We start from the raw sequence: 25,356 nt of genomic DNA, 5'->3' as shown, positions 1-25,356 counted from the left end.
GGGCAGTGTCCCTCTGCCTGTGTGGAGATGAGATGGGTGAGATGGGACGGTGTTGCAGCCCTAGACAAAAGTAATAGAATATTATATATTTTTTACTTTGTTGCTGAAAGTTGTTGGACAGTAATTTCACTCATGAATGTACTTGAAATCATGCAGACAAAGCTAATCTATTTGTTATCTACCATAATTTAACAGACACCCTACATCACTGGCACAGCATGAAATGTACAATGTACCAAAGCTTTTGCCATTATTACAGCCTTATCAGTAGTGTGGCTAAAAATCTGCCATGGCTGACACTATTAACTAAAGGTGGCAATCAAAGAAAGATCAAGGTGTATCCAAATGGAAAGGGATCCTCCTCTGGGGAGCATTAACTTGTAGATATAGACCTGTTGGACTTTAAGTCTCATTGTGGGAATAGTGGAAAGGTCAGGGGACCACTAAAACTGCTCACTTCCTCTCGACCCGTCAAATATTGTGAAAGTCATAGACTGAATAGACTTCAGTGAAAGCGAATGATGTAGATTCAAGCATTGTCTACTACCCAGCATGCATTGCATGGTGCCTAATATCAGTTCATATTAATGAACTTCAGAAGAGTGTGATTGTGATACAGTTCTCTTGTATCTGAATTAACATGATCAGGTGTTGCCTCCTCGTTGACATGAATTAGTAGGTGAGATGAAGCAACTGCAGTGCACAGACAGTTAAGCAGATGAGCCTCTGCAGGAGTGCTGTTCATTTTAAATGTCTGACCCTGCCCCCTTGCTCGTTAAGTGGTGCTATCTAATCAAGTGCAGAGCGGAAGTGAAGGAAAACAAGTCAAACAATTACTGAAACACACCATTGGATTCAATGTTGGAATATGAATGTCCAAAGAAAACAGGTCATACTCAGGCTAATATGTAACACTGTCAAACCAGTGAAATGATCAAAGAAACAGCTCATGAATCCTGATGGCAGAGAATAGAACAGAAAAAAAGCTTATACTAGTTACTAGCTGTCTACTAGTTAAACTTGACCAACATATAATTAATATGGCTCTTAATGGTCATTTTGTCATATTAACACAAGAAAACTGATAATGATAGAATTTGATTACTATCTGTGTGTTTAAGTCTTCACATAAACACATCCTTAATTACACTGTTGCATCTCAGTCGCACTCTTCAGAGCTGTAAAATGAAGACAGCGTGAAATGCTGGAAACTGCAGTTCCTCCAATGGCCACTTGAGACATCAATCTCCATAAACCCCCTAGAAAAACAAAACAAAAAACAAAACAAAACAAAACAGTTTTTGTCTCCATAGCTACTTTCCTCATTCATGACTGTGCACGGGGTGAACTCGTTGGATTTATATTAAGACTTAAAGCTTTTCACAATTATGGGTATGAGTAACAGCTAGCTCCAGGCTTCAGCAACCAGGTTTCATTCGGCCCTCCTCAGCTCAGTCAGGAACTGCCAACATAACAAAATTGAAATAAAATACAGAAGAGAGAAAGATATATTTCCCATTATACTGTATGTAGATGAGTAGATGCTTGATGATGTAACCTGAAACATTAATCCTGTCACGTCGTCCTGTTGACATGAGTTAGTTAGCTGGGGATCGCCCAACTGTTAAGCATCACAGAATACCCTAATGGTGTATGGCTGTAGTAATTTGAATGTTCAAATGTGTTTGGGTAGCAGCCGAATCAGAGGAGACAAATGTGACGTATTTACATGACCAGCTGATCAAAGCTCATCAGTTCCTCACTCAGTCAGACTGGAGGCCTTGCTCAAAGCAGATAGCACAGGAAGGAGGACCACAGCGCTGCATTTCACATAATTTCATCATCAAAGCGTTTGCCCACTGAGGAACCTTAAGTGAATGAGTACTGAGCGAATGAGGCCTCTTGATGCCGGACACTTCATATCACCGGCACTCATATTTCAGTACAGAAACCGTGAGAACTGGCAGAAAAACTGTTGGTCTGGGCAATAAATATGAACTCACGCGCCCCAGATAAATGACAGGAACTGTATTTATCCATTCTGTGCTTGCTTGCTCTTCAGGTTAACTAGTCATTGTCAGAGAAAATGCTGCACTCAATAATGCATGGCTAATTTAAAAGACCATTGCCCTTCTGGTACCTGCTCTTGTCTCAGCAGCAGAGATCAGAGCAGGATGGTGCATCTTAACATGCCTGCAGCTAATATGTAACAATCAGTGGATCTCACTTCCCAGCTTGAACGGAGAGTTGATCGTCATCGTGGCCTGAGGGAGATAACTTGACCTGGGGCATTTGCAGGCTTTGCTGGCCTTGTTGGCGAGGGGTTTACTGGCGTCGTCAAACTGCTCGGTGGCGACTTGGAGCGAAACATAAATAATTCAAGGACAGTTAATTCACCTTGAGATTGGTCTCCATGGAGCTTGAAGATGGAGAGTGAAGTATGCCTGCCCTCTCAAAGTGTGATGGCTTCATTTTACATTTTTCCTCATTAAAGGATGAAATTATGCTAGTTGGTAGATATGCAGTGTTTGCAGTTGCATGCTTTTGGCCAGTGGATTTATATGGATGCTCTGATCAAAGCTGACACATCAGGGGTTACAGCTGCTTTTATGGAGCATTACATGGTACGTATTGTGGCTCAGGGATCCCTGAGAGAGGCCAACAAAGGTTAATGGAAGCACCCTGTACCATATCTCTTAAAATCACTACAAACACTTCCTCCACAGGCAGATAATAAAGAGGAAACCACACTCTATCTCTTAACAGGTCCATGATCATGCCCAGTACCGTGTGTTCAGCCAATGCAGGTTCATGCTTTAGATTATCTTTGTAAATAATGCAAGCTTCGGCTGTTTTAGTCAAAGACTGCCTCCCATTTACTGTAGCAGTATGGAATCCAGTATTACTGATCAACTGTCACAACTTGATGAGGATCTGCAGCAGGTCTGACCTTCTAATGATTGTCCTCCAGCTAAGGCCACAGCAGGGCTCTTGTGTAATTTCCTTCTTTATCCACAAAGATGACAGGAGTGTCCGCAGCTGGAGTGCTACTGTATGATTGGAAAGTAGATATGCTGTCTTACTCTGAGTTGAGCTGAATGGGCTCTGACTTCTCGCAGCTTCAGTGGCTGCAGAGAGTTGGTGAGATTGGATATCAAAAAAGTCTCATTTTGTACTGCTTCAAATAACATTTAGGGCAAACTCTGGAGCGATGTTGTCTCTATTTTTGTCAGCACCATTGTATTGGCAAGCTACTGAAAAGGTGATGCATAGAAAGGCAGACACACAGGAACCTCTTGTTCGCTGCGACACATCTTGATCATCTGTTGGAGCGGGAATCAGCGGTAAACAACTGCAGACCTGCAGAACTTTAAAGTCTCAGTGCTTGCCTGCAAATAGGGATCAGAGGAGTTTCATGTCTCAGCAGTTTTATTCCATGTTGTACTTAAAAACTCAAGAGTCAGTATTTATAACCTGCTTTTGGTTCAGTTACACTGGTGAAACAAAATAATGGCTCATTAGAGCTGTCAGACTGTCACTCTGATGTGACTTCGGCATTCTGTAATGTGTTATTGGATTAAAGCTGTAATTTTATGTAAAAATACAGCTGTTATCAGCTCGCCATGTGTGTACCTGCAGCCTCATGAATGTTAATTTTCTAAATTATTATTATTGCTCTCAGGTGGAAATGACATACAGGAGGTGAGGAATTTAAAGTGTTGTGTAAAAATGAACGCCTGCTCCTCAGGTGAGCTAACTGAACTCACCAACAGGGGATAAAGCTGCTGCTAAAACAACCACCACTCAGAGACTGAGATCACAGGTGTGTCCAGTTTACTGAGTCCATCGCAGTCATAGTGAATGTTATCTATTTTCACAGCGGCATACCTGGAAAGAAATGCGGGACCATTGTCTTGTCGGCGGAGGAGCTGGGAAACTGCAGAGTGAGTCAGTTTTAATCAGTATATGTTTTAATTTGCTTACAAAGTCTGTTTCATAATAAATGTTTTGCCGTGTTCACTGATCTGATTTGAAACGGGCCCTTTAACAACGGTACATTAGCGTTTAATTGAACATATTTACAAGATTATGGCATGTCACTGTGAAGTTATGTGACACACAGCAGGGAAATGGTGCATGTTGTTTAAGTCACATAATGCATGTTTAGCAATGTCCCTGAGCCTGCTGTAGTAAATTGGCTTGTTTAATAGCCTTGACTTCAGTAAGATATATTACATCATAACTGTCCTCCATTAAACCAGCAGGATACGCTGTGTCACTGCGTTTGCCATTTGGAAATTGTGTACATAGTGAATATGCTATGAGTTCCAATGGCTATTTAATGAGCCCGCCTGCATTCCAATCACTAAAACAGACATTTCCTTCAATGTTTGGTGTGTTAATCCATGAGTCTGCATTAATAATCTGTGTCCACTAATGCCCATTGGCTTTCTCTCTGCACTGCCAAATGAAGATAGTAAATAATCACATTATACTGCTGCCAGTGGAGCAGGAGAAAGTAGAAAAACTTATTGGCCAGAACAACTGGCCTCCCTCAGTGGCAATAAAGCAAGCCATTGAACTGCAACTATTGTATAAATGTTTTATAATATCCTAATGCATGTAAGCATCTAGTGATCCAAAGCTTTGTGTCTTACAGTCATACATGTTGAATTAAAAGCATCTGCTTTAACAGCAGCTGTGCCTGACTTTGAGGGTTTTTTACTCACAGCGTCATTCACTTCCCGACAAACAAACAGCCTCCCGTGAGAGTGAGACAGATAAGCCATGCTGATAATAAAACTGCCATGATAACCATTACTGATTTGTTCCTCGCTGGATTGAAGTGCCAGTGCTCAGTCATTGAAGGGCTGCTGTGAGTCATCAGGTGCACTGGCTCTGCCATGATAGGAGTTAGCATAATCACTGCAAAGCACCACTTCAAGAAGCGATCTTGTAATATAAATGCAAATGATCATCACTGGTACAAATGACCGCTTCCTTTCTCCCAGACTCATTTAGAGAGACATACTTGACATGTCACCTCGGACCTGCCCTGTTTACACAGTAAGTGTGACCCTGGATGGAAATGCCTCAGTTCTGAGTAAAGAACAGGAGAAGGCATGTTACAGTCGAATAGTCTCAAGACCCTGCTGTCAGTGCAAGTTCCTCACCTGTGAATTCTCACATTTTGGAATTGCTCCCATCCATTTGCTTGGTGTTTATTCTATAATCCATCTGTGACCAATAAATGGAGGCAGCAGAGTTGCTCCTTTGCCTGAGGTAAACGCCGCAACTCTTGTCTGGAGGAACGAAACCAGCAGAGCAAGAGTCAGGTCTGGAAGTTCTGCAGGGACTGTTAACCGCGAGGTGGGTTGGCTCTCACCTTCATGAAGGATTTGCCAGGTATCATTAAGCAGAGCAACCGCCTCTGCATGGATCAAAGGCTTCCTCTTGGCTGTCGTTATCTCTGGCACATATGACATGCTGAGCAGTCGATGGCTCTCCCTCAGATCCTCCTCACAGTCCAGCCGCAGCTCTGGCTAATTTAAATCGAAGTAAACCACACGACACTTAACGTATGACGGCAGTAAACCACAGAGAGGTTTTTCATTTGCTTTATTTGCTTTGTAGCTATCCATTCCTCTTCTAACCCATAAGTACTACTGACTTTTTGCATTGTTCTTTTGTAGTTGTGAGATGGAATTGAGCTTTGTTACCATTTTTCTTACTTCTTTATTTTCCTTTTTTTGTGCATATGCAACACTGTTCCTCATTTTGACAAAAATCCTTCACTTGAGGCCTCCAGTCATAACAGACAAACACTGGAATGAATGGAGTGATGCATGAAGCATACAGAGGAATGGTGTTAATTTCTCGTTCGTATGATCCTCTGGCTCATGATTCATTTGGTGATTCACTACAGTATCACATCCCGAGGAGGTCATAAGCTGATGTAACTCAAGTAATTTCTGCATTGCTTCGTATTCCTTTGAAAGACCAGTCTCTCTGAAAGCGACAGTGTGCATTGCTCTGCCACTTAGGCCATGCAGCGATATCTTGGTAGAACAGAGAAATGGACTCAGAAATGCACTCAGTATTCCCCTGCTGCTCTTAAGGCTCAGTGGCAGAAATTAATGTTCTGCCATTTTCCCCACTTAATGAGAGAACACTGCTAGGCACCAAAATGGGTATGTGTTATCTGTGCCTAATGAAGGCTTAAGTCACTGTGTTGCCATGATAGTGTAATTGTAGAGACCGTGTCAGGGCTAAGCAGGACAATTCCTGTGCCGGGCGTCTCTATTTGTAAGAGCTTGGATGACTGACCAAAGCAAAATCCTCCAACATAGTGTTGATTTAAAGAAAATACACAAAATGAGACACAATGGGAACTTGGAAAATGAGATGTTCTTGTGAAAAGCCATCAAGGGAGAGCTTGACACACTTCAGGTGCAAACTGCACAGTGGATGGCTCAATAAATTGGCTGATCCAACTGCACAAATTGGAGAAAGACAATCTTCGAATAAAATGCTCTCCATCTGTATTGTAGAAGTGGTTGAAACACAGATAATAACTGAAAATGAAAATAGGGAATAAAAATAGAGCAGATATACAGCCCTGCTTCATTTGGCCACCCCAGACTGTTTTAATTGTCTCTTTACTTTGTCTCTGCTGCAACATTTCCACAGTGTTGACTGGAAACATAACGGAGATAATTACATTAGCTCAATTTTCAGGAGCATGTGAGAGTTATTTTACTATTAGTGGCATCCATATTTCTCTCAGCAGCTGGCTCAGAGGTAGAAGCTGCCCTGTGTCTTATCCAAGGAATTAAGTGATGTGATGTGGGTTAGTGAGAGGCTGGTCAGAGGCAGAGCGTGCCACAGTGATGTGGGTCAAAGCAATCGATAGAGGCCCTGCCCAGCACCATGCTGAGTCAGATCTAATAGCTGCGCTTCAAAACCGAAAAGCCCGGGAGACCAGCAGGGTAAGAGCAGCATTATTCTTTGCTAGCTTAAGGCTCTGAATGTCCTCTGGTGTCACATCTCCTTCTTTATGATATGATGATTAGACACTTGACTTGCATATGCATTATGTTGCAAGGCTAAAGGGTTTTACAAAAAGACCCACAGCACTGAGATTTAGGCTGTGAGTTATGGAGAACGCTTTGCAGAGTTTCTTCTGATGTGGACGTTTACCTTGCCAGTCTGTGCCCACTGTGCAGCCTCATTATTATACAATGCAGACTAATACCTTGACCACAGGGAGAATATCTGGAACCAAGAGCATTATAGGGCACGTTCATTGTCCTTGTAATGGCAGCGCACACTGAAATGCTGCCTAAATGAGTATAATTATGGCAATACCAGCCTTTCTAATGTATCATTAGCTGCACTCACACCCTCCACATCCTTTTTGTACACAGCCCCCCCTCCTCCATGTGCAGGGTTTTAGAATCCATTTCTGTTCCTCTGCATGGTCTCTCATGTTGCCACGATTGTATTCAGCACAAGGTATTTTCAATTTGATATCCTTTATCCTATTCGCTGTTGTTAAGCACGAGTTGCATAATAAAGAAATGGTAATGAATGCATTTGCAGGTTTCGAAAACTGGAGCCCACTGGCTGGTTTTGCTCTGCTCTTATTAGGATTCAGTCAGCACTTTGCTTTTATTTGGTGCTTCAGTGCTTTTATATCTTGGCACACAGCATGTATAAACAAACAACAGCAGGCAAACAGAGGCAGGAGCATGGATTTACAATGTCCTCTACTTTTTTCCCCTCCTCCTCTGTTTTTTTCTCTGTCCGTAGGATTACGCCACCATGCAATTCTGTGCCAACAAACTGGACAAAAAGGACTTCTTCGGAAAGTCTGACCCCTTCATGGTCTTCTATAGAAGCAACGAGGATGGCACGTGAGTCATGCTTCTGCTTCTCACTAGGTTTTTCATTTCAGTTGATCAAAGATAGGTAGGAGGGCATAGACATCATAGAGGAAGGTAACCAAGGTCGATAGAATTACATTGAGATCCCTTGAACTCAGCAGTATAAAGATAAATTCATGCTGACACAGTCTTGAAGCAATGCATAGTGCAGGCTTTTTTTCATTGGACTTTTTCCCCTCAGTCTTTTAAGATTTCAAATCCCTGTCAACCTGCGTCTCCAGGTTCACCATCTGCCACAAGACTGAAGTGGTGAAGAACACGCTGAACCCTGTGTGGCAGCCCTTCTCCATCCCTGTCAGGGCGCTCTGCAACGGAGACTATGACAGGTAGGATGAATGATGATGCACAACAAAGCGTTCTGCACGCTCACACATGCTCAGAGTGTGATTTTCCAGTGCAAATCAAAGCCATGCAGAGTTTCAATATACCGTGTACTCATTTTGAAATGAGTTTGGTGCGCATCAAGTTTAGACCCCATTGATTTTCTACCATTTTTTTATCTGCTGTTGAAATAGAGAATTATCACAAGCCTATCCGTGCCCACATGCTACTTTGCCAGGCTGTTCATTGATTTGCACACAACCGGCTGGAGCATTTTCAGAGCATTTAAAGTTTCTGATTGGCTGCTTCAGTGGCATCTCCTATCTTATCTGAATCTCTTCAGAGCAAAGGGTCTTGCAGGTCACCGGAGGAGCAGGAAGATTTTTGGCAGGAGATAAAAAAAAATAAGGTGAGAGAGGAAGAAAGTGAAAGGGGGAGGAGTGGCTGGACTCCTCATTCTATAGATGCTGACAGGTGGTTGGAACAACAGAAGAGCCCTGTGTTTATGTGTGTGTGTGTGCGCATAAGCATACATCCAGACAGCTGTGTTGAGTGTGTAGAAGTCATCAGAGAACATGTCAAAGCTCGCCCTCTCCACCATGCAGGGTGTCAACAGAGGTTCTTCCCTTCGATCCCGTCTCTGCTCACCTGGCTGGTGAAGCTAATTGGGTCAGACAGATGGAGTGGAAGCATGAAAGACGCCTGATTCCCTTTGAGGATTTTGATGACAAGAGAAATCTGCAGCAATTTGGGGTCTCGCGGGCATTTCGTGTGAAATATCTACAGAGTTTTTTGAAGATCTACACGGCTGAGCCAGTGCAATTTTCATTGTTTTAATTCACTTCTCAGCAAATCAAATTTGAAATTATGTTTAAAAACATAATGGACTTGTAATAATTGCAGTCGGCCTGGTTTTGATCCACACTCTGTGCACTGATTCTGAGGCTTTGCATTTCTTTGACTTGGGAACTGTTTCTACTTTATAGATAATGCAGCTTTCGCCGACTGAGTCGCTGTTATTTTTCTTGTGTTTTTTGAAGTCAAGTCAATTTAATTTATGTGGCCCCAAATTTGCCTTAAAGCGCTTTACAGTCTGTCCAGTATATGACACCTTCTATCCTGTAGATCCTCAATTCAGATACGAAAAAAAGACTGAATGAAGTGAATGAAGTCTTTGGAGCTTTAACTCCACAGGGTGCAGACACTGTTGGTGGCGGCTGATGACTCTGTAGGCTGATGAGTACAGCTGATATCTTAATTGACAGCACCAGACAATGACAGCAAAGAAATTATGAATAAGCATGCATGAGGGGAGTGAATGCGGGATGGTAGGGGAATTAAGCTACAGGCTTATGCATGCAAAACAGTGGTCCTCCTGACTGAACTTCTGCCAGAGCTTCATAAACCTCAGGAAGAACAACAAAGATTCCTCTTCTAGGCCGGACAGCCATGCAATAGATTTTGTGTGCACAGAGTAGACAGAAAGAATATTTGTGAGATAGATTGCAAACATATACAGTATAGATAACATGGACCCAGGAAGACTTCTGCCACAAAGACCTGGAAAAAAGACAGGCTGCACATGCACACAAGAGGCAAAACCCAAGCATGCTGTTCACACAGAGTCTGGAATCGTGTTTACTTCCTCTGCTCAGTCACGTCTTTCGGCCTCATGTCAAAATCTCTTGTAATCTTCTGGCTTTAATAGCGATCAGAAAGTGAAATCTCTCTCATTTCCACTCAGACATGCAGTGGTTGCAGGAACCAAAAGAAAATTGATCTGCAGGATCTTTACCAGTAGATTTGATGGTGTCATGACCGTAATCATTAGAAAATGACATTAAAGAAGGCTGATGTTGAATGACAGATCACTGGGGAATCATCTGCCACGCTGCTCCTGAGAGTCAAATCACATTTGATTTTTGTCTCTTAGTCAAGAGTACCAAGGCGATTTGACTCTCCCCTCACTTTGATTCTGAAATCTGACTCTCCAGCAGTGTTGTTTCAGTATTTAGTGTGAAAAAACAACTGCTTTTAACACAGATCCACAGGGCGTTATCTCTCTCTGCACAATATGGATTGCACACATTTGGGGAGGGGAAATATGTTACGTGCCGACAGAAGGAGTTCAGGTCAGGATAACGGGGCAGCCCTCCATCACCTTGCCTCCTCCTGGACCCACTGACACATGATTGACAGCAGCTGATGGGGGGAGGGGTGCAAGCCACTAATCTCTCCATCAGATCAAGAAGACGAAAGGAAGCACTTTCCTCATTCTCAGTGAATTCTCTCAGGCTTATTTATTTGTTTTCTCGCCTCCAAACTTATTTCGGGAACTTGCAAAATATGCTCCCTCCCGAGAAGTTAGGTTTCTATCTTTGGCCTGTGCAGGGAAATGCTTCACCCAAACTTTTGGCAACTCCATCAGCCTGCTCCCTGTTCTGTGAGAAACACAAATGCACTGGTAAACAATTCATTAAAATCCTTGATCGCAGTTTACCAATCTGCCCTAAAAAGATTTGTTTAGCTTTTTTTGGATGCAAGAATGACAAAAAAAAACAAATGTTTATTGGATTTGTGCAGTATTGGTGTCAATCTTGGTTAAATGATTTGCCATTAGCTAACGTCTCTCTTCAAAGAGATAACTAACTCATTCATCATCAGAAGGATGTTTGTGTCTTTTGCATGCAAAACACAGAGCAGGCTCGTTTTGATTGATTTAATTCAGCCTTCCCTAACAATTAATGAGCTTTAATAGCTTTTTTTTTTTTTGCTACATCATTTCAGAAATGCTCTGTGTGAAGTTTCCCCCAGAGGATATTTAGGTAGTGGCTCTCACAAATAAGCTCACACAAGCAATCACTTCCCCCTGTCTTTTGATGTGCTCTACAGGACAATCAAAGTGGAGGTGTATGACTGGGACAGAGACGGGAGGTAATGGCTCCACACGCACACAGACAGCAGTCACAAGACATTCAGAATTTATGCACTTCATCAAATCTTTCCCATGTCTTAGCTCACTGTTGCTCCCTTAACTCCTCCATAAATGACATTTTCAGCACATTCACATTGTTTTCCCCCTGCGCATGTATACGTGGCTGCATGAATGAACAGCATGTGATGCAGTTTTTCTCTTTTCCCCAGCCACGATTTCATCGGTGAATTAACCACCAGCTACAAAGAGCTCTGTCGAGGTCAGAGCCAGTTAAACGTCTACGAGGTGAGTGGAGATAAAGACAGTCTTTGCTGTTATCACTTTCCCTGTTTTACCTCAGAGCTCATTTATGTGCAACACTTACACATTCATTTAGGTTAATAGTTGAGCTCTGTTTAAAACCTTGCTTTAAGATCACACCCCTGTTCTAAATCTTGTGTTGCTTTTCCCTGCTGTGCATCTCTTTTGATGTTCATCAGGTCACAATATAATCCAGACCCCCTTTATATCTCATTCTGCAGGTCTGATTTCTGCAATATAAGGTTTTTGTGCACGCACACTCATTATTCCACGAGTTTAAAGTCAAGTGATGCACATAGAGCATACTGTAGCTGGGCAGAGCTGTGATCAACCTATTAATGAATGGTGTGGATGCACCTTTGGCATAAAGGTTATTCTGCTAGGGCGCAAAAAAAAGAAAAAAAAAAAAACCCAAACAGATCAAAACCTAGCCTTCAGTTGTGGGTACCAGTGTGGGAAAATTACTTTGATTTGAGAGTCCGCCCTTTGGCTCAGCAAGGTCTTGTTATCCGAAGTTTAATGACTTGAGAAGGCTGAAGTTGTTTGAGCCGGAGTTGTGGCTGTTTGAGATTAACAGCTCGCCTGCTCTGTCCCTCCTCACCCTACACGGCACAAAGCAGGAGAGTTTAGAGGTGAGAAGTGTTGCAGCAGACCAGATGAGGAAGGGTGTTTCTGTGGTGAGAATACAAATGGGAAGGCAACAGACGTTTGCTGCTGATTAGAGTTTTTTGGATAGTCCTTGGAGGTCCAGAACAGGTATTACTGTTAGGCACTGGGAGGCTCCTATCAGCCCCTGCTCATTAAAACACTTGCCATGTTACATTAGCCTCTGAATTAGTCATGGGGGTGGCTTAAGGAAGGAACAGGGCCAGTGAAGAGAGGACGGTGGGTAGATGATGATGGGTAAGGAGAGACAGAATTAGTGAGTGGCATGCAGAGTTGTCCTTTCACACTGCTGACATGGCAGAAAAGGATGCATCCATTACCCTTCACCAAACCTTTATGTATTTTAATTGGACACTGAGACACAGTTTCTTCATGCATTCTTGGTCAGGTCAGTGCCCTTGAATCAGTTTTAAGATGTGTTCAAAAACTGTGACGCCACCTTTGCACTGTTGACAAATACCAAATTTGAATAGGTCACTGGCCTGCAGTGTTCAACTCTTTGCACATTCGTGTGAGCTCAACCTGACCTGCAAACATTCGCTCTGTGAGCTGAGATGACGACAAGCTAATGCTAACAGAGGCTGGTGTAACTGAGGGCGATGTCTGCGTGACGTAATGTGAACCTGGCAGCTGACTGAGTGATGGCCCATGGTGCTATGAGGCATCATCTGCATTGGAGAAGTTTGAGGAGTAGCATCAGAAAGCACTGAGGCAGAACGGAGGAAAGGAGCCCGCAGAGAGGAGGAGAAAGGGAGAGAGTGGGATACTTTACTTTATTATACAGCACAGTTTCCTCCAGGCTTGTGCTTTATGTTTGTGTACAGACCCATAGAATAAGAAATAGATATATTTGACCTTGATGGCTCACTGCTGCACACATGATTTTGGCTCTAAATGTAACATGATTTAAAGGAGATACTGTAATCAGTCATCGTTAGCTATATCTGTGTATTTTTGTGTATTTGCTCACGTTACGCATTGCTCTTCACCGGTGTATTTGCACGCTATGCATTGATATGTAGCAGCTGGGCCAGAGACATGTGTGCCACCGTTCCCATGCTCAGTAATATGCATGTAAAATGTGCAGTGCAGTGCAGGTGCTCATAAAAATCCCGCTGAATAATCTGTATCTTGCTGCGAGGCATGATCAATGCTATCTCATTCTCACCTACTGCAGTTATTGGATTCAGTCTCTATGCTCCATTACCCTTACGGACATAGAGTAGGAGGACAAAGATGTTTTTATTACTCGCCCAAGGGTGGATAAAAAGAATTGTGCTGCAAGTTTACATTATCATTCTCCTTCTTTTCTGCCCTGCCTTCATACCAGGTGGTGAATGCCAAGAAGAAAATAAAGAAAAAGAGATACATCAACTCTGGGACGGTGAGTCTTAGTTCTGAGATAAGAGCAACCCTCCTGACGCATTCACACCCCTGCCCTCCTTCGCTTTTGCATTCATAGGGAAGTTTCCTCTGAGTGGATTGCATGAGGCAGTTCAGCTCTGTTAAATGTTTTTGTTCCACTCCCAGTCTCAGAGCGTATGATCCAGACATTGACTTTAAGTAGATGGGAAAAAATTCCTGTAACCTCAAACAGGGTGAAAAACCAAGCCCATGGTCCCCAGAAAGGGACTCTGGCCTATTAGTGAAGAGTCGTGATGAATGTTTATAAATGAGCCACAGCTTTGTTACTGCCTTTGTACTTTGGCTTGACTGTGTAATTAAAATCTGTGGCTAGTTATCCATCACAATGCTCATCCACCAGTGCACAGCCGCAGTGACTCTAATACTAATACGCTGCCCAGATGTCAAAATCATTCTGCACAGATAAGTCAATTTGTGGGTGGTTAGCTCAGAGGTGTATATAATGTGAACATTGGTAGACTTTGCTCACTTAATTATCATGGATGAGATCATTTCTTTGGACCTCTTTGTTTCTTCCTCAGGTGTCCCTGTTGTCATTCAGTGTGGAGTCAGAGCACACCTTCCTGGATTACATCAAAGGAGGGTGAGTCCAGAGACACTTATGTTGTTGCTGTTTATATGAATACACAGTAAATTTACATATTCCCTTTGTGCCAGTCACCTTAGGGTGATTACAGAGAAACTCCTGACAACATATAATTTAAGGTCCCCTCCACTCAGACATGTGTTTTGTTACTTCACGGGCGTGTTTGAGCTTCGCTGTGCAGAATGATGAGTTTGAAGGCTGTTTTCACATTCACCTGCTAAAGGTGGAAAGTTTGGAAGTCAATTGTAGTTCAGTATGTAACTCCCACAAGTGTGAAGTGGAGTTTGAAAAGCCCCATGCACATACACCAAGAATAGACTTTTTAATTATGTTGGAGACATGAATTACTTTTATTCAACATATGTCAGCTCCATAAACACAACAACAGTCTGTCACAAACTCCGCAACTTCTCGCTTACTGTAAAGGATAAATTTAGCTACTGGTTACGTTGGTATCCATTATGTGCTTGTGCTCTGCGTGTGTAGTCCATTAAAGCTGTTTCAGCACCATTCAAATTGAAATAGACCAGGGAGAATGGAGGACGTGTTCCAGTGTGAACAGCATGTAAGGTTCTCCAGGGAGATCCTTTGTGCAGCCTTCATGTCGTATTATAGTTACTGTACGTCTCCAACTTGTAAATAGCTTTAATGTCGACATGCATGTAATTAAGACTGGAGACACTCCATGAGGCTCTTAATAATACAGAAGTGTTATTATGCACCGCATTTTAAGTCACGCATGACCAAATCTGGAAACATACAGCGATCTTGATGATGCGAATGCTTGCAGGTTGTTAACATGGGAATCTTTTCCATCTCTTCCATCCGTCTTTGTTGACATGAACACAGTATTGTACTGTCCCAGTGTGATGGTGGGTGTTTTCATCTTGCTGCTAGCATAAACATCACACAACAACCACCTTGTCCTTGAAGACACCCCGGCTGCATCGCTTCTCTTGTGAGAATACATAGCGCAGGTTCATTTCATGAAGCAGCAATCCAACAGTGGATTTTTTTTCCTGCTGATATGCTTTAACTGCAGCATGATATAAAATGTGATTTGGGGGTGTAACATCAGCCTGGTGGTCTAAGATGTGGGCCACCTAACTTAAATGGGCCGGGTCTGCCTCTCAACTCTCTATTGTATCACAAAAAAAAGAAAAAGAACTGAAAAAATGAAAGGTTATATAATCCATTATGTTGCCTGCTGGTGTATTTTAGGAAGCCAGCGTGGTTGACCAAGAACTCCACTAGCAGCTTTGGTACAACACTGAAAAAACTGCACACCTGGAGGCAGTGAGACAAAAAAACACGCTTCACTGAACTCATTCTGTAGCTTCACCTTTACATAGATACAATACTAGAATATCAGGACATGTTGGGAGTTACATAGTCTGAGACAGACAAACAGCAGACAACATAAGTGAGTGTTGTCAGCATTGTAAACATGTCTTCATGGTGACTAATACGTGGAAATAAGCTAGAGAGTGCCGAGAGATTTAAAACAGCAGATTTAAATGCATTACTTCGGCTCCCCTGCTGCCCATTGCACTGCAAGCACTCATCCACGTTGTCTTCAGTTTCACCGTTGACTGCAGTTACTGGCTCGCCTGGAAGTTTCCACATGTGAGTGAAGCATGGCCCCAAAGGAGACAATCTTGTCCACATTCACAACTACGGTGTCAATGAATATGAATGACTATGATAAAATATGGAGAAGATCTGAGAGCTTCATTAAGGGGCGGAAAACCTGTCACATATGGAAATGTCTCTCAGTGGATCAGTGGCTGCCCTGGTTTTAGTTTTCTGCTGCTTTGCCACTGATGGCTGAGTGTCCCAGATCTGTCCACTTGGTCTCGCTCCAGCTCACATAAATGGACACACACACATACACACACACACTGTATCTACACATACACTAAGTAACAGTGTACATCCCTTACCTGTGTGACATGTTCACCTCTGATTAATTTGTCCTTGAGACACTGAGATGGAGGCAGGACCATAGACAATAAGTGCTAATACACTGTAGTTTCAAATAAGTATATTTCAGTTATTGGAGTTTTGAGTTCTTTTATTAGTGCATTTATCTTCATTTGATATTCACAAAAACTCAGACAAACACTTACCCGAGTTGTTAGTAGCCTAAATATGAGCACTGGGATTTACTGATTCTGGGGCATGTACGTACTCACAGTATGAGATAACACACTGTTCATAAATGCGTGGGATATTAGAGATTTTGTGGAATAACAAATGTCTGCAATGAGTCTGTCCCAAATGAGCCTCTAAAATAAGACAAATAAGTCCAACTTGTCTGCAAACTGTTTTAAGACCACATTGTGCCATTTTATTGGATTATACTTTCATACACCAAATGAAAATATCTACAGAAAGTCAAATTTCATGAAGGGAAAATCCAAAGAAATATCACAACATAATGAGCTGTGTAGAATGTCTTTTTTCCTCCGCTGAGCTGTTGATCAAAGATGTCACCATCAAAGATCTTGCCCACATTTTGGACAGATGGCTTTATACAGAGCGGCCAGAGTGCTGAGAAAAGTCTGCTTTACTGTAATATGTACAATACACCAAATCCAGCACTCACCAAAAGAAAACATTTCCTAAAGATGGAGCTGCTTCAAGCGTTAACAGCTCTTATTGGTTGTCTATGTGTTTTGCTGTTTTACTGACTGATTAAAACACACTGCTGCTGGTGTTATTGAGCCGAGGGTGAGCCGTCTGTTCATTAATAAACCAGCAAGCCTCACATATTTATAGATAGTTCCCCAGAGAAAGGCTCTTCTCAGGGGATCAATTTGGACTTTATCCAAGGGAGACAACATGTGTAGGAAGCATGTAAGGAAAAGTATTTATATGACAAATGTTCATCTTTTTAATGAGAGGTTCAACCTACATCCTGCTGAAAGAGCTGCTTTATTTGTTAATGCAGCTCCTGTCAAAGGCTGCACACGTTTATCTTACTTTTACTTAATCTCAGTTCTGTAACTCAAAAAGCCATCAGATTGACATTTGAAACAGCCGTTTGTCCATCAGGATGAGAGAAAAGTGGTCATCTTCACATGAAACTGTTTCAAGCCCAAATGAGAGAGAGATTATGCCGCTAAGTAATGTGACCCAGCACAGCGAGGGAAGCATTATGGAGAGTGGCACTTGGACATGTTAAAGGCTCATCAGCTCTTTTGTGTGGTTTGAGTGTTGTGCTTGCAAGAGAAAACTCATTTACTTTAAAAACACTCATCATCATCATCATCATCATGGCAATTTAAAAAAATATGAAATCCCTGAAAGAAAATCTCTCCAGCATCTGTGTTGTGATGTCTGCTCTGGAGCTCCTTTAAATCATCATGAAAGACTTGCCGCAGCCTCTGCGCCGTCTGTTGTCATTGTCTCCCTAATGTTTTTCTTTGAGATGTGATCTCAACAGTGGAAATCCTCATGTATTAAAATTCACGTGAGGGGCTGCAGAGATAAGATTTGCCTGGAAGATACTATCAAAAACATGACAGTTATGGCAGATGCAGAATGGGTCAGTGATAGTCTTATCTCCAAGTGTCTGTGTACTGTAAGCCAAGTCAATCTCTACCTTTTGTATTTTCATGTTTTGACTGAGGCTCTTATCTTTTTGCTATAAACTGTCACCTTGGTCTTTGTGCCAGATTGTCACCTGAGACAGATCATAAACCAACTTAAGTGTATTTTTTGTGGCCATTAGACTGTGCTGTCAAACTTCATTTACGAGTGATTTATTGATGTAAATATTCCACATGCAGGTGATTTAAGGCAACATTAACTTTTACTCATTATGTTAATTAATCGACCTACACCCACAGCACCCGACTTTTTAGATCTCACCACAGGGGTTCAAGAATTCGCTCACACATTCGCTAATAATTTCAATTCTTCATGCAGTTATTTTTTCCATTTATTAATTCCTGGTGTCTTTGTCTTCCTCTTAGTCAGCCTGATATGTGTGTGTGGCCTTTCAGAGGAATGGCAGTGCTGTGAGTGTGTGACACACTGAATCGCTCCATGTGTTGCATCCTTTTTTTCTTTTCTACTTTTTTCTATGGCCTTGTTTCAGTCATCCCTGATATTCTAGCCTGGTCATATAACATATATAGACTTTGACTTAAGGTATGTTGCTTGTCATTAGTATTTTTTACATATACTTCTTATAGCTTTTGTTTTTCACAGACTTGTATCCATTACAGTCCTGACCGTTGTTATTCTTCATCATTCTTTAGCTTTTTTTGTTCAGCTATTTGTGTCCTTGTTCTTAGCTGCACGTCTATTCTTGTGTAAGTGCACTGAGGATGGTACATCAGGCGCAAATTCCTTGAATTTGTATATATGCTGTAGTTGGTAAATGATCTAGAGAGGTGCTCATTCAACTTTAAGGCTGTAGATTTAGGGGCTCTTGGACTGTACAGGGTTGCTGTTTCCAAAAAAGTTGGGATGCTGCGTAAACATAATCATCATTAATGTGATGATTTTCAAAACACTGAAAACCCATATTTTATTGAAAACAGCACAATATAATATACAGCACATATCAAATGTTGACGCTGAGAAATTATTGATGCTGGCATTGAACTCCAAGCGAGGAGATAATTTTCAATTCATTTGATGTGTTGTCTTTGTGCTGTTTTCAGTTGAATATGGGTTTTCAGTGTATTGAAAATCATCACATTGTGTTTTCCATTTACATTTACACAGAGTCCCAACGTTTTTGGAAACTGGTTTGTAGTATTTTAGCTGTACCTAATATACTGGCAACTGATTGCATTTATATTATTTTGGTGGATGTACACTGATGTATTATATATTGTAGTATTTAATGAGGTTTTTAAGTTTCTGAATAGTACAAGCACCCAAATTAATTCTACACTAATAATTTCACACAGTACTGAATGAATACAATCCAATACTGCAGCTAAGATCCAATATGTGTAACATCAGTGGACAGTATTTTATTTTGTAGATGTATTGCTCGGTTTGTATTCAAGCATCCAGATGTTTCTTTAAATGTTTTTCTGTTTTGCATCTGCTGGATGTCATCATGTCGGTGGTGTTTGGAGGTGTTTCTCAGCTCTGGGTGGCCTCTATATGGCTGACACTGCCGCTGATTAGAATCACCTATTCAGGCTTTTTTTTCCCCTGAAGAAGGCCTGCAGTGTGAGCTAAAACATTGATTCATGTAATTGAAAATAGAAAGATTGTGTGTGATTTATGAGTATATGGCTTTCCCTTTGGTCCCTTGGTGTCTATTTATGAGCCAGCGGCTTGCTAGAACACCATCTCCAAGCCATTATATGTTGGATATACAAGCCTATTACTATTTTAAGATATTATTTGTGCGCCGCTGTTATCCAATAGATATCCATGATCTATTGGAGCTACGGTGGCTTAGAGATTTGTCATACAGCTGTAACGATATAATTTCACTGTCAAATCTCCACATTCATAAATAACCTGATCTATCAAGTAAGAAAAACAAACAGACAAACAACAACAACAAAAAAAAGAAATTGCATTTAACAGACTCTGCTTGGAGCAGATTGCATGACAGACTGATGAAGAAAATAAACAAGATTACTAGTGCTGGCAGTGGAGGGATGAAATAATGAGCGTGCTGCTTATCCATGATGGGTAAGATTAACTGTATCCATGGAAAATGAAACACCAGACTTACAGTGTTTAACTGAAGAGAGTTCAGGAAAAGCAGCTTCTGTTTTGTTCAATTAAACTAGAAAACCTTTAGGCTACTTTGAAGTCTTATCAGTCTTTATAGTTAGAGTCTATTCTCCACTGAGTGTTCATCAAGTTCGGTCCCGTAATAGCTGGTACTGTCTCAAAGGGCTTCACAGCATCCACAGCCTGTAACCTTAACCCTTCAACTGAGGATGAGAAAACTCATTAGAAACAAAAACATTTGTCCCACTGGGACGGTCAAACATGCAGCGGGTGTTGGGAAAGGGCCAGTGAAGATTAAATGTATGTTTCTTCTAATGATAAGAAGTTTTAATTGGCTAGAGAGCAAAAAATAAGATGTGAGCCTTCCAAGCAAACAATTTATTGCACATTTCCAACAAACGCATTCTCTTAACGTAGTGAGTCCCTCCGTTATGTCCTGGTCTTACACTGACATGATGTTTCTGGTCAATCGTAACTGGCAATATATATGTTCTATAATATGATATATATTTTTCAGTCAGATTGGGTTTGGTTCTGCCTTTGTTTATATTTTATGCGTTCACATCTGCAGGGACAACATTTGCAATTTATGAGTTCTGGCACAGAGCACAGTCAGTGTTTGTCCAATGGATGGCTTAGTTTTGATTTGGCATCTGTACCACTGTAGCTGGGCGAAGGAGAAGGCTTTTCTTCAACTCATATACCAAAAAAACAGACAAAACAGCTAAAAAAAAAAAGAAGCTAAACCCACATGTCTGCCAACCCAGAGAGATGATGAGAAATGAGCAGAAGCTGCATCAGGCTGAAAAAAAAAATCACATCTAAGACCCAAATTTGGTACTTTAGATTCCTGCTATTGATTCCTCTCATGTGTGTTTGCTTTGCTGCTCCTTTCTAACAGCTGATAACTAACATGATGCATTTTAGATGATTTTTTTGAAGCAGAGGGCAAAAATGCAATTTCTTCTCCAGACGCACCATCACATCCTGACTGGTTTCACACTGAATTGGTTTTTCATAAATTTTCATTAGCGTTCAATTGGAGGAGAGATATAGTCAAATAGAGGTAATTAATGTCCAAAAGCCACATACTGTGCTGCTTCTGAGAGGCTAATGAAAGATTTATATTCTTTTCATCACATGTTGAAATGTTTCTTTTTAAATTAAATCTGCAGTGAGATCAGCCGTGTAATGGCTTGTGCGGAGCCTCTATTGTGTGAAGATCTTATTAAGGTTTAATAGTTTCATCTCAAAGTATCCTGTTGTCCTGAAATAAGAGAAATTGATCCTGTTTTTTTTCCAGTTTCATTTTGGTTTGCTGTGTGGTCAGACTGTGGAATTCCATTTTCACAGGAGCACACCATTTTCTTTTCTTTTTGTGTTTTGCTGCCCTCTGATATTCACTGATTCTTTAGATATTTCTCAGTCATTCTGTTGCCAGGTTGTATTTCACTGCATGCACAGTGGTTTGTTATCTGTTCACCTTGCAAAAGTGCAGCAGAGAGGTGGTGCTGATGTTTCAGATTTCAGTGTGCTGGACGACTCAGTTTGGGTGTTTCATTGTGACATCAGACCACCGTTGGTCCTGTTCTTGTTTGAGTTTACAGGGAAGAGGAGGCAGAGCATTTCAGTGGAATTTATGTTTGACACAGTTGTGTTGCAGTCACCCTCGCCTTCCCTGACCTTTGTTGTATTTTGTTTTACAGCCACTATTACTGCCACATACTAAATATTCAACGGTGAAATTTCCATTGGGGGTGCCGCTGCTTTTTAAAACCCTGCTGTCATCCCCCTCACTTTTATACTTTTATACTTTCAGGTTGATTTTCATAAATAAAATCTCTCTGAACATTGTTCTCCCACTGAGCAGCCACCAAAGTCCAGCTGAGAGAAGATCTGAGTTGCTGAGTAGCTGTCAGTTATTCCAGCAAAGCTTGTGCCTGATGGACTTTTTTTTTGCCTCTCGGGCTACATACAGGCTGCCCTCCTCCAGTGATTGGTGGTGGTTTATTGGGCTGTATGCAGCCTTAAAGGGAATAAAGAGTCCCTAATTGAACATTAGTCAGAGATAAGGCAGTAAAGCACAGTGTGCATTGTAGGACAAATGAAGATCAGAAAGTATCAGGTGTCTATCACAGGAACTAAAAAAGGAAATTTTAAGATTAGTGAACTGCTCTTTTTTAGACTGTATAGTAAAATTAACTACATTTTATGATGAAGAAATAAAAATCTGTATTTATCTTTCATGTACTTCTGTAACCAAACCGACAGCTTTGTGTATATCTGCCTGCAATTCATTATACTGTGCACTGTGCCAGTCAGCTCATTGATGTAGTCAGGGTTTGGCAGATTTCCAGCACATACTGATGAGGTTGTAGGTGTACTGTTGCAGCAGTCTTTGTTTTACATTACATACAATATCCCATCCAACTGAGATTGCCAAGCCTGCAGGGATTTCACATGACAGAGTCTCCTGCCATATGGTGTTTGTCTAACTGGAAGGGAAAAGTCAATACAACACTGATATGTTTGTACCTATTTTAAACTATTGCAGCGATTCAAGGTGATGCATGGACTGGTTGAGGAGCTGCCGTTCTAACGGAGAACAAATCTGAGGGAAGACGAGATGTTGAGCGAGTTAGTGATGATATGAAAGGACAGCGTGAAGCCCATAGGGAATTATTGGACTGCCTGTTCTGGAGGATTTGTACTGAATCAGGTCGGAAGAGGCCATTTAAAGGCTGGTGTCAGATTTATGAACTCCTGATCAGATGTAGGAAATAGTGATGGTACATTAATTTGTCCACACAGCAATACATCACTCACAGAAGTGTCTAAAAAATGAAAGATGACTGAAAGATTACTTGCTCTCAAGGACTTTAGATGTGAGGATAGCAGGGATAAATATAGTAACAGCAGAGCAGCCAGCAGCCAGTGGTTCTTTGCGAGGAGACCCACAAAACAGACAATACTGCAGCATCAGTCAACATTAATCTGTATTGACTTTTTAGTCTCAAAATAATTTGTGAGTTCAGCTCAAACAAATCCCCACTGCGTGTTACGAGTGAAATAAAGGGGGGAACAAGCAAGCTCTGCAAGTCAGTCAGCTGAACACAGACATATGTGTGACAGGCAGTGTAACTCTTCCTGCAGCAAGCTACAGACAGCTAGCAGTGATTACTGATCCCTGGAGGACCGTGTGTGTGCATGGTCTGTTGGTCTGTTTGTTTCACTCTCTAATAGAAAGGGACACAACTGATTTCTGAACCTGTTCATCAGTGAATCCTAGTGGAAAAACACTGTACAGAGTGAGATAGAAGGATAGTAGAGTGGAGATGACAACTCTAACCCCAGCACCAGCACCATTGATATTCTCTCCTTTGCTCTGGCCACCTTATCTAATAATGCTTGAGAACAGGCCCGTGTTATTTTTCATTCAGAATTGTCCTGATGCTCAGGTGACTAAAGTGGTGTAACCAGCCTTTGCCCAATTGAGACAGCTAAACAAGATCAGGCAATTCCTTTCCTAGACTTGGAAAAGGTCGTCTGTGTTTTTATATCTGCCTGATTTGACTGTTGCAACGCACTTTATTCTGGTACTGGCAGGCAAAATCATCCAGAGTGCAGCTGATAAAAACCCCTGCTGCCAGGCTTTTAACACGTACTAAGAGAGGCAACCAGTCACAGTTCACTGGTTACCAGTGAGTTTTAGAATTGATTTTAAGATTTTACTGCTTGTTTTTAAAGCCTTGAACGATCTGGCTCCTGCCTGTGCTTTGCTAACTCTCTCAGAGCCTGATTGCTGCTTGAGACCCTCTGGCAGGGCTCTAATGGCTCTAAAACCTGGACTCGTCGCTGTCGCTGTTTGGGCTTCACAGTTGTGGAAGCCCCTCCCTGGAAATCTCGGTTTCTTTTACTTAAGGTATATAGTGAAATTATTGAAATTATATTATCTTGTTTATGTCTTCTGGATGTTATTTACGTTTATCATGTTTTTATTTTAAAGCACTTTGTAACTTTGTTTTTAAAAGGGGATACTTAAATAAAGTTCAGCTGTTAGACCAAACTTCAGAGAGGTTTGAACCACTGGCCGGACAGCGCTGTCAAGATTTCAACCATATGACTTCTGTGCTTACCTCAACTAGCATGAGGCTCTGTGCATAGGTATAATTTTAGGTTGGGGAAAAATTATGGAGGTGACTTCGCTCAGTTCTGGACAAAATTCCTAAAATACTGGGCTGAAAAGTTTCGATAACTCCAGCAGAAAAGCACCAGACACTAAATTTCTCTAGAAAAGCTCCTCAGCTGATCCGTCAGCTGGTGAAATCTGTCAGGGTTTCTAGTGAGATCAACTCAAAGGTGATCTCCTGTAAATCCTCCAGAAAGACACTTTCTCACTCCTGCCAACTCTGGATTATACTGAGTTTATGACTCAGCAGATGAGACATGTCCTGGGTGATCAATAAATACCTATTATTAAAAGGCCATTCAATTAATCTGTAGATTCTTCATATGTTTAATAAGTTATTGATTTACTCTGTAAAATATGAGGAACTGGTAACAAAATGGCCATCGTGATTTCAAAGAGCCTGATGATTGATGTTCAAAACAGTCCAAAGCCCAAAGATATTCAATTTATGATGGAAACCAGAAAAAAAGCATCAAACTCCCTACTTTGAGCTGGAAATGGACATTTCAGCTTGATAAATAATTCTCACAATTGTTGATTGATTAATTAACAGCACTACTATTTATATCTGTATCATCAACTTGTACGATCAGGTTAGTGTTTGTCCGTATTTGAGTGTCTTGTGTGTTTTTATAAAAGGACTGTGGGTTGTCAATGGATTTAGGCCATTAGTGGTATAAATGTGACACTGGCCAACGCTGTGTCCCTATGAACAGATAAAAGAAGTAATGGATTATGTTGTGGGTATTTCCACTTACTGCAGAGTTTAGCAGCTGCTGTCTCAGGTGAACTTCCAGGTAATGCTCTCATGACCTAATTGGCAGTTTGACTGACAGTCCTGCACTCTGCCTTAACTCGAACTCACCACCTTGCTTCTCTAGCCAAACATTCAAAGCTAACCATAGAAATCAGTAGAGACTTTCAGATTCAGGCAGTATGCCATTGTAACAATTCCCCTTTGTCAGCTGAGCACTGCAGCTCAATGCTGATTAATGAGCTGGGGTCAGAGTCTCCCCAGGAGGAAGTCGCCATTATCTTCAATACTATGCTTGTGGGAATTTCTGAATGGAGGTGAAGTCAGGAAAGGCAATCAGTGTTAATCACAATGAAAGAGCACACACTTTGATCTAAGCCCCCCTTCCCTTCACTCTTCGTTTGTCTCTCTGGGGAAATGCACAAACCCAGCAGAGACTAGTTAGGCCGTGTGTCGTTTCTTTTCAAGGTTTTGGCTATTATTACCAGCTCATGAATAAAAAATATGCAGCAGTTT

General features: G+C 41.5%; 1 protein-coding gene across 3 annotated transcripts in view; it reads left to right on the top strand.

Moving 5' to 3' along the window:
• The window catches only part of cpne5a (copine Va), a 69,756-nt gene that overhangs the window by 31,107 nt on the left and 13,293 nt on the right, over nucleotides 1-25,356 (top strand). For all 3 annotated transcript variants that reach the window (XM_070968533.1, XM_070968531.1, XM_070968534.1), the window contains 7 exons: nucleotides 3,881-3,944; nucleotides 7,813-7,916; nucleotides 8,168-8,272; nucleotides 11,160-11,201; nucleotides 11,412-11,487; nucleotides 13,499-13,552; nucleotides 14,115-14,176. In XM_070968533.1, the coding sequence (XP_070824634.1) occupies nucleotides 3,881-3,944; nucleotides 7,813-7,916; nucleotides 8,168-8,272; nucleotides 11,160-11,201; nucleotides 11,412-11,487; nucleotides 13,499-13,552; nucleotides 14,115-14,176 (507 nt within the window). The remainder of the gene's footprint in view (nucleotides 1-3,880; nucleotides 3,945-7,812; nucleotides 7,917-8,167; nucleotides 8,273-11,159; nucleotides 11,202-11,411; nucleotides 11,488-13,498; nucleotides 13,553-14,114; nucleotides 14,177-25,356) is intronic.

Source organism: Chaetodon trifascialis, chromosome 8 (assembly GCF_039877785.1).
Source record: "Chaetodon trifascialis isolate fChaTrf1 chromosome 8, fChaTrf1.hap1, whole genome shotgun sequence".
In the NCBI taxonomy this organism is placed as follows: Eukaryota; Metazoa; Chordata; class Actinopteri; order Chaetodontiformes; family Chaetodontidae; genus Chaetodon; species Chaetodon trifascialis.
This window is presented reverse-complemented; position numbering and strand designations above follow the sequence as displayed.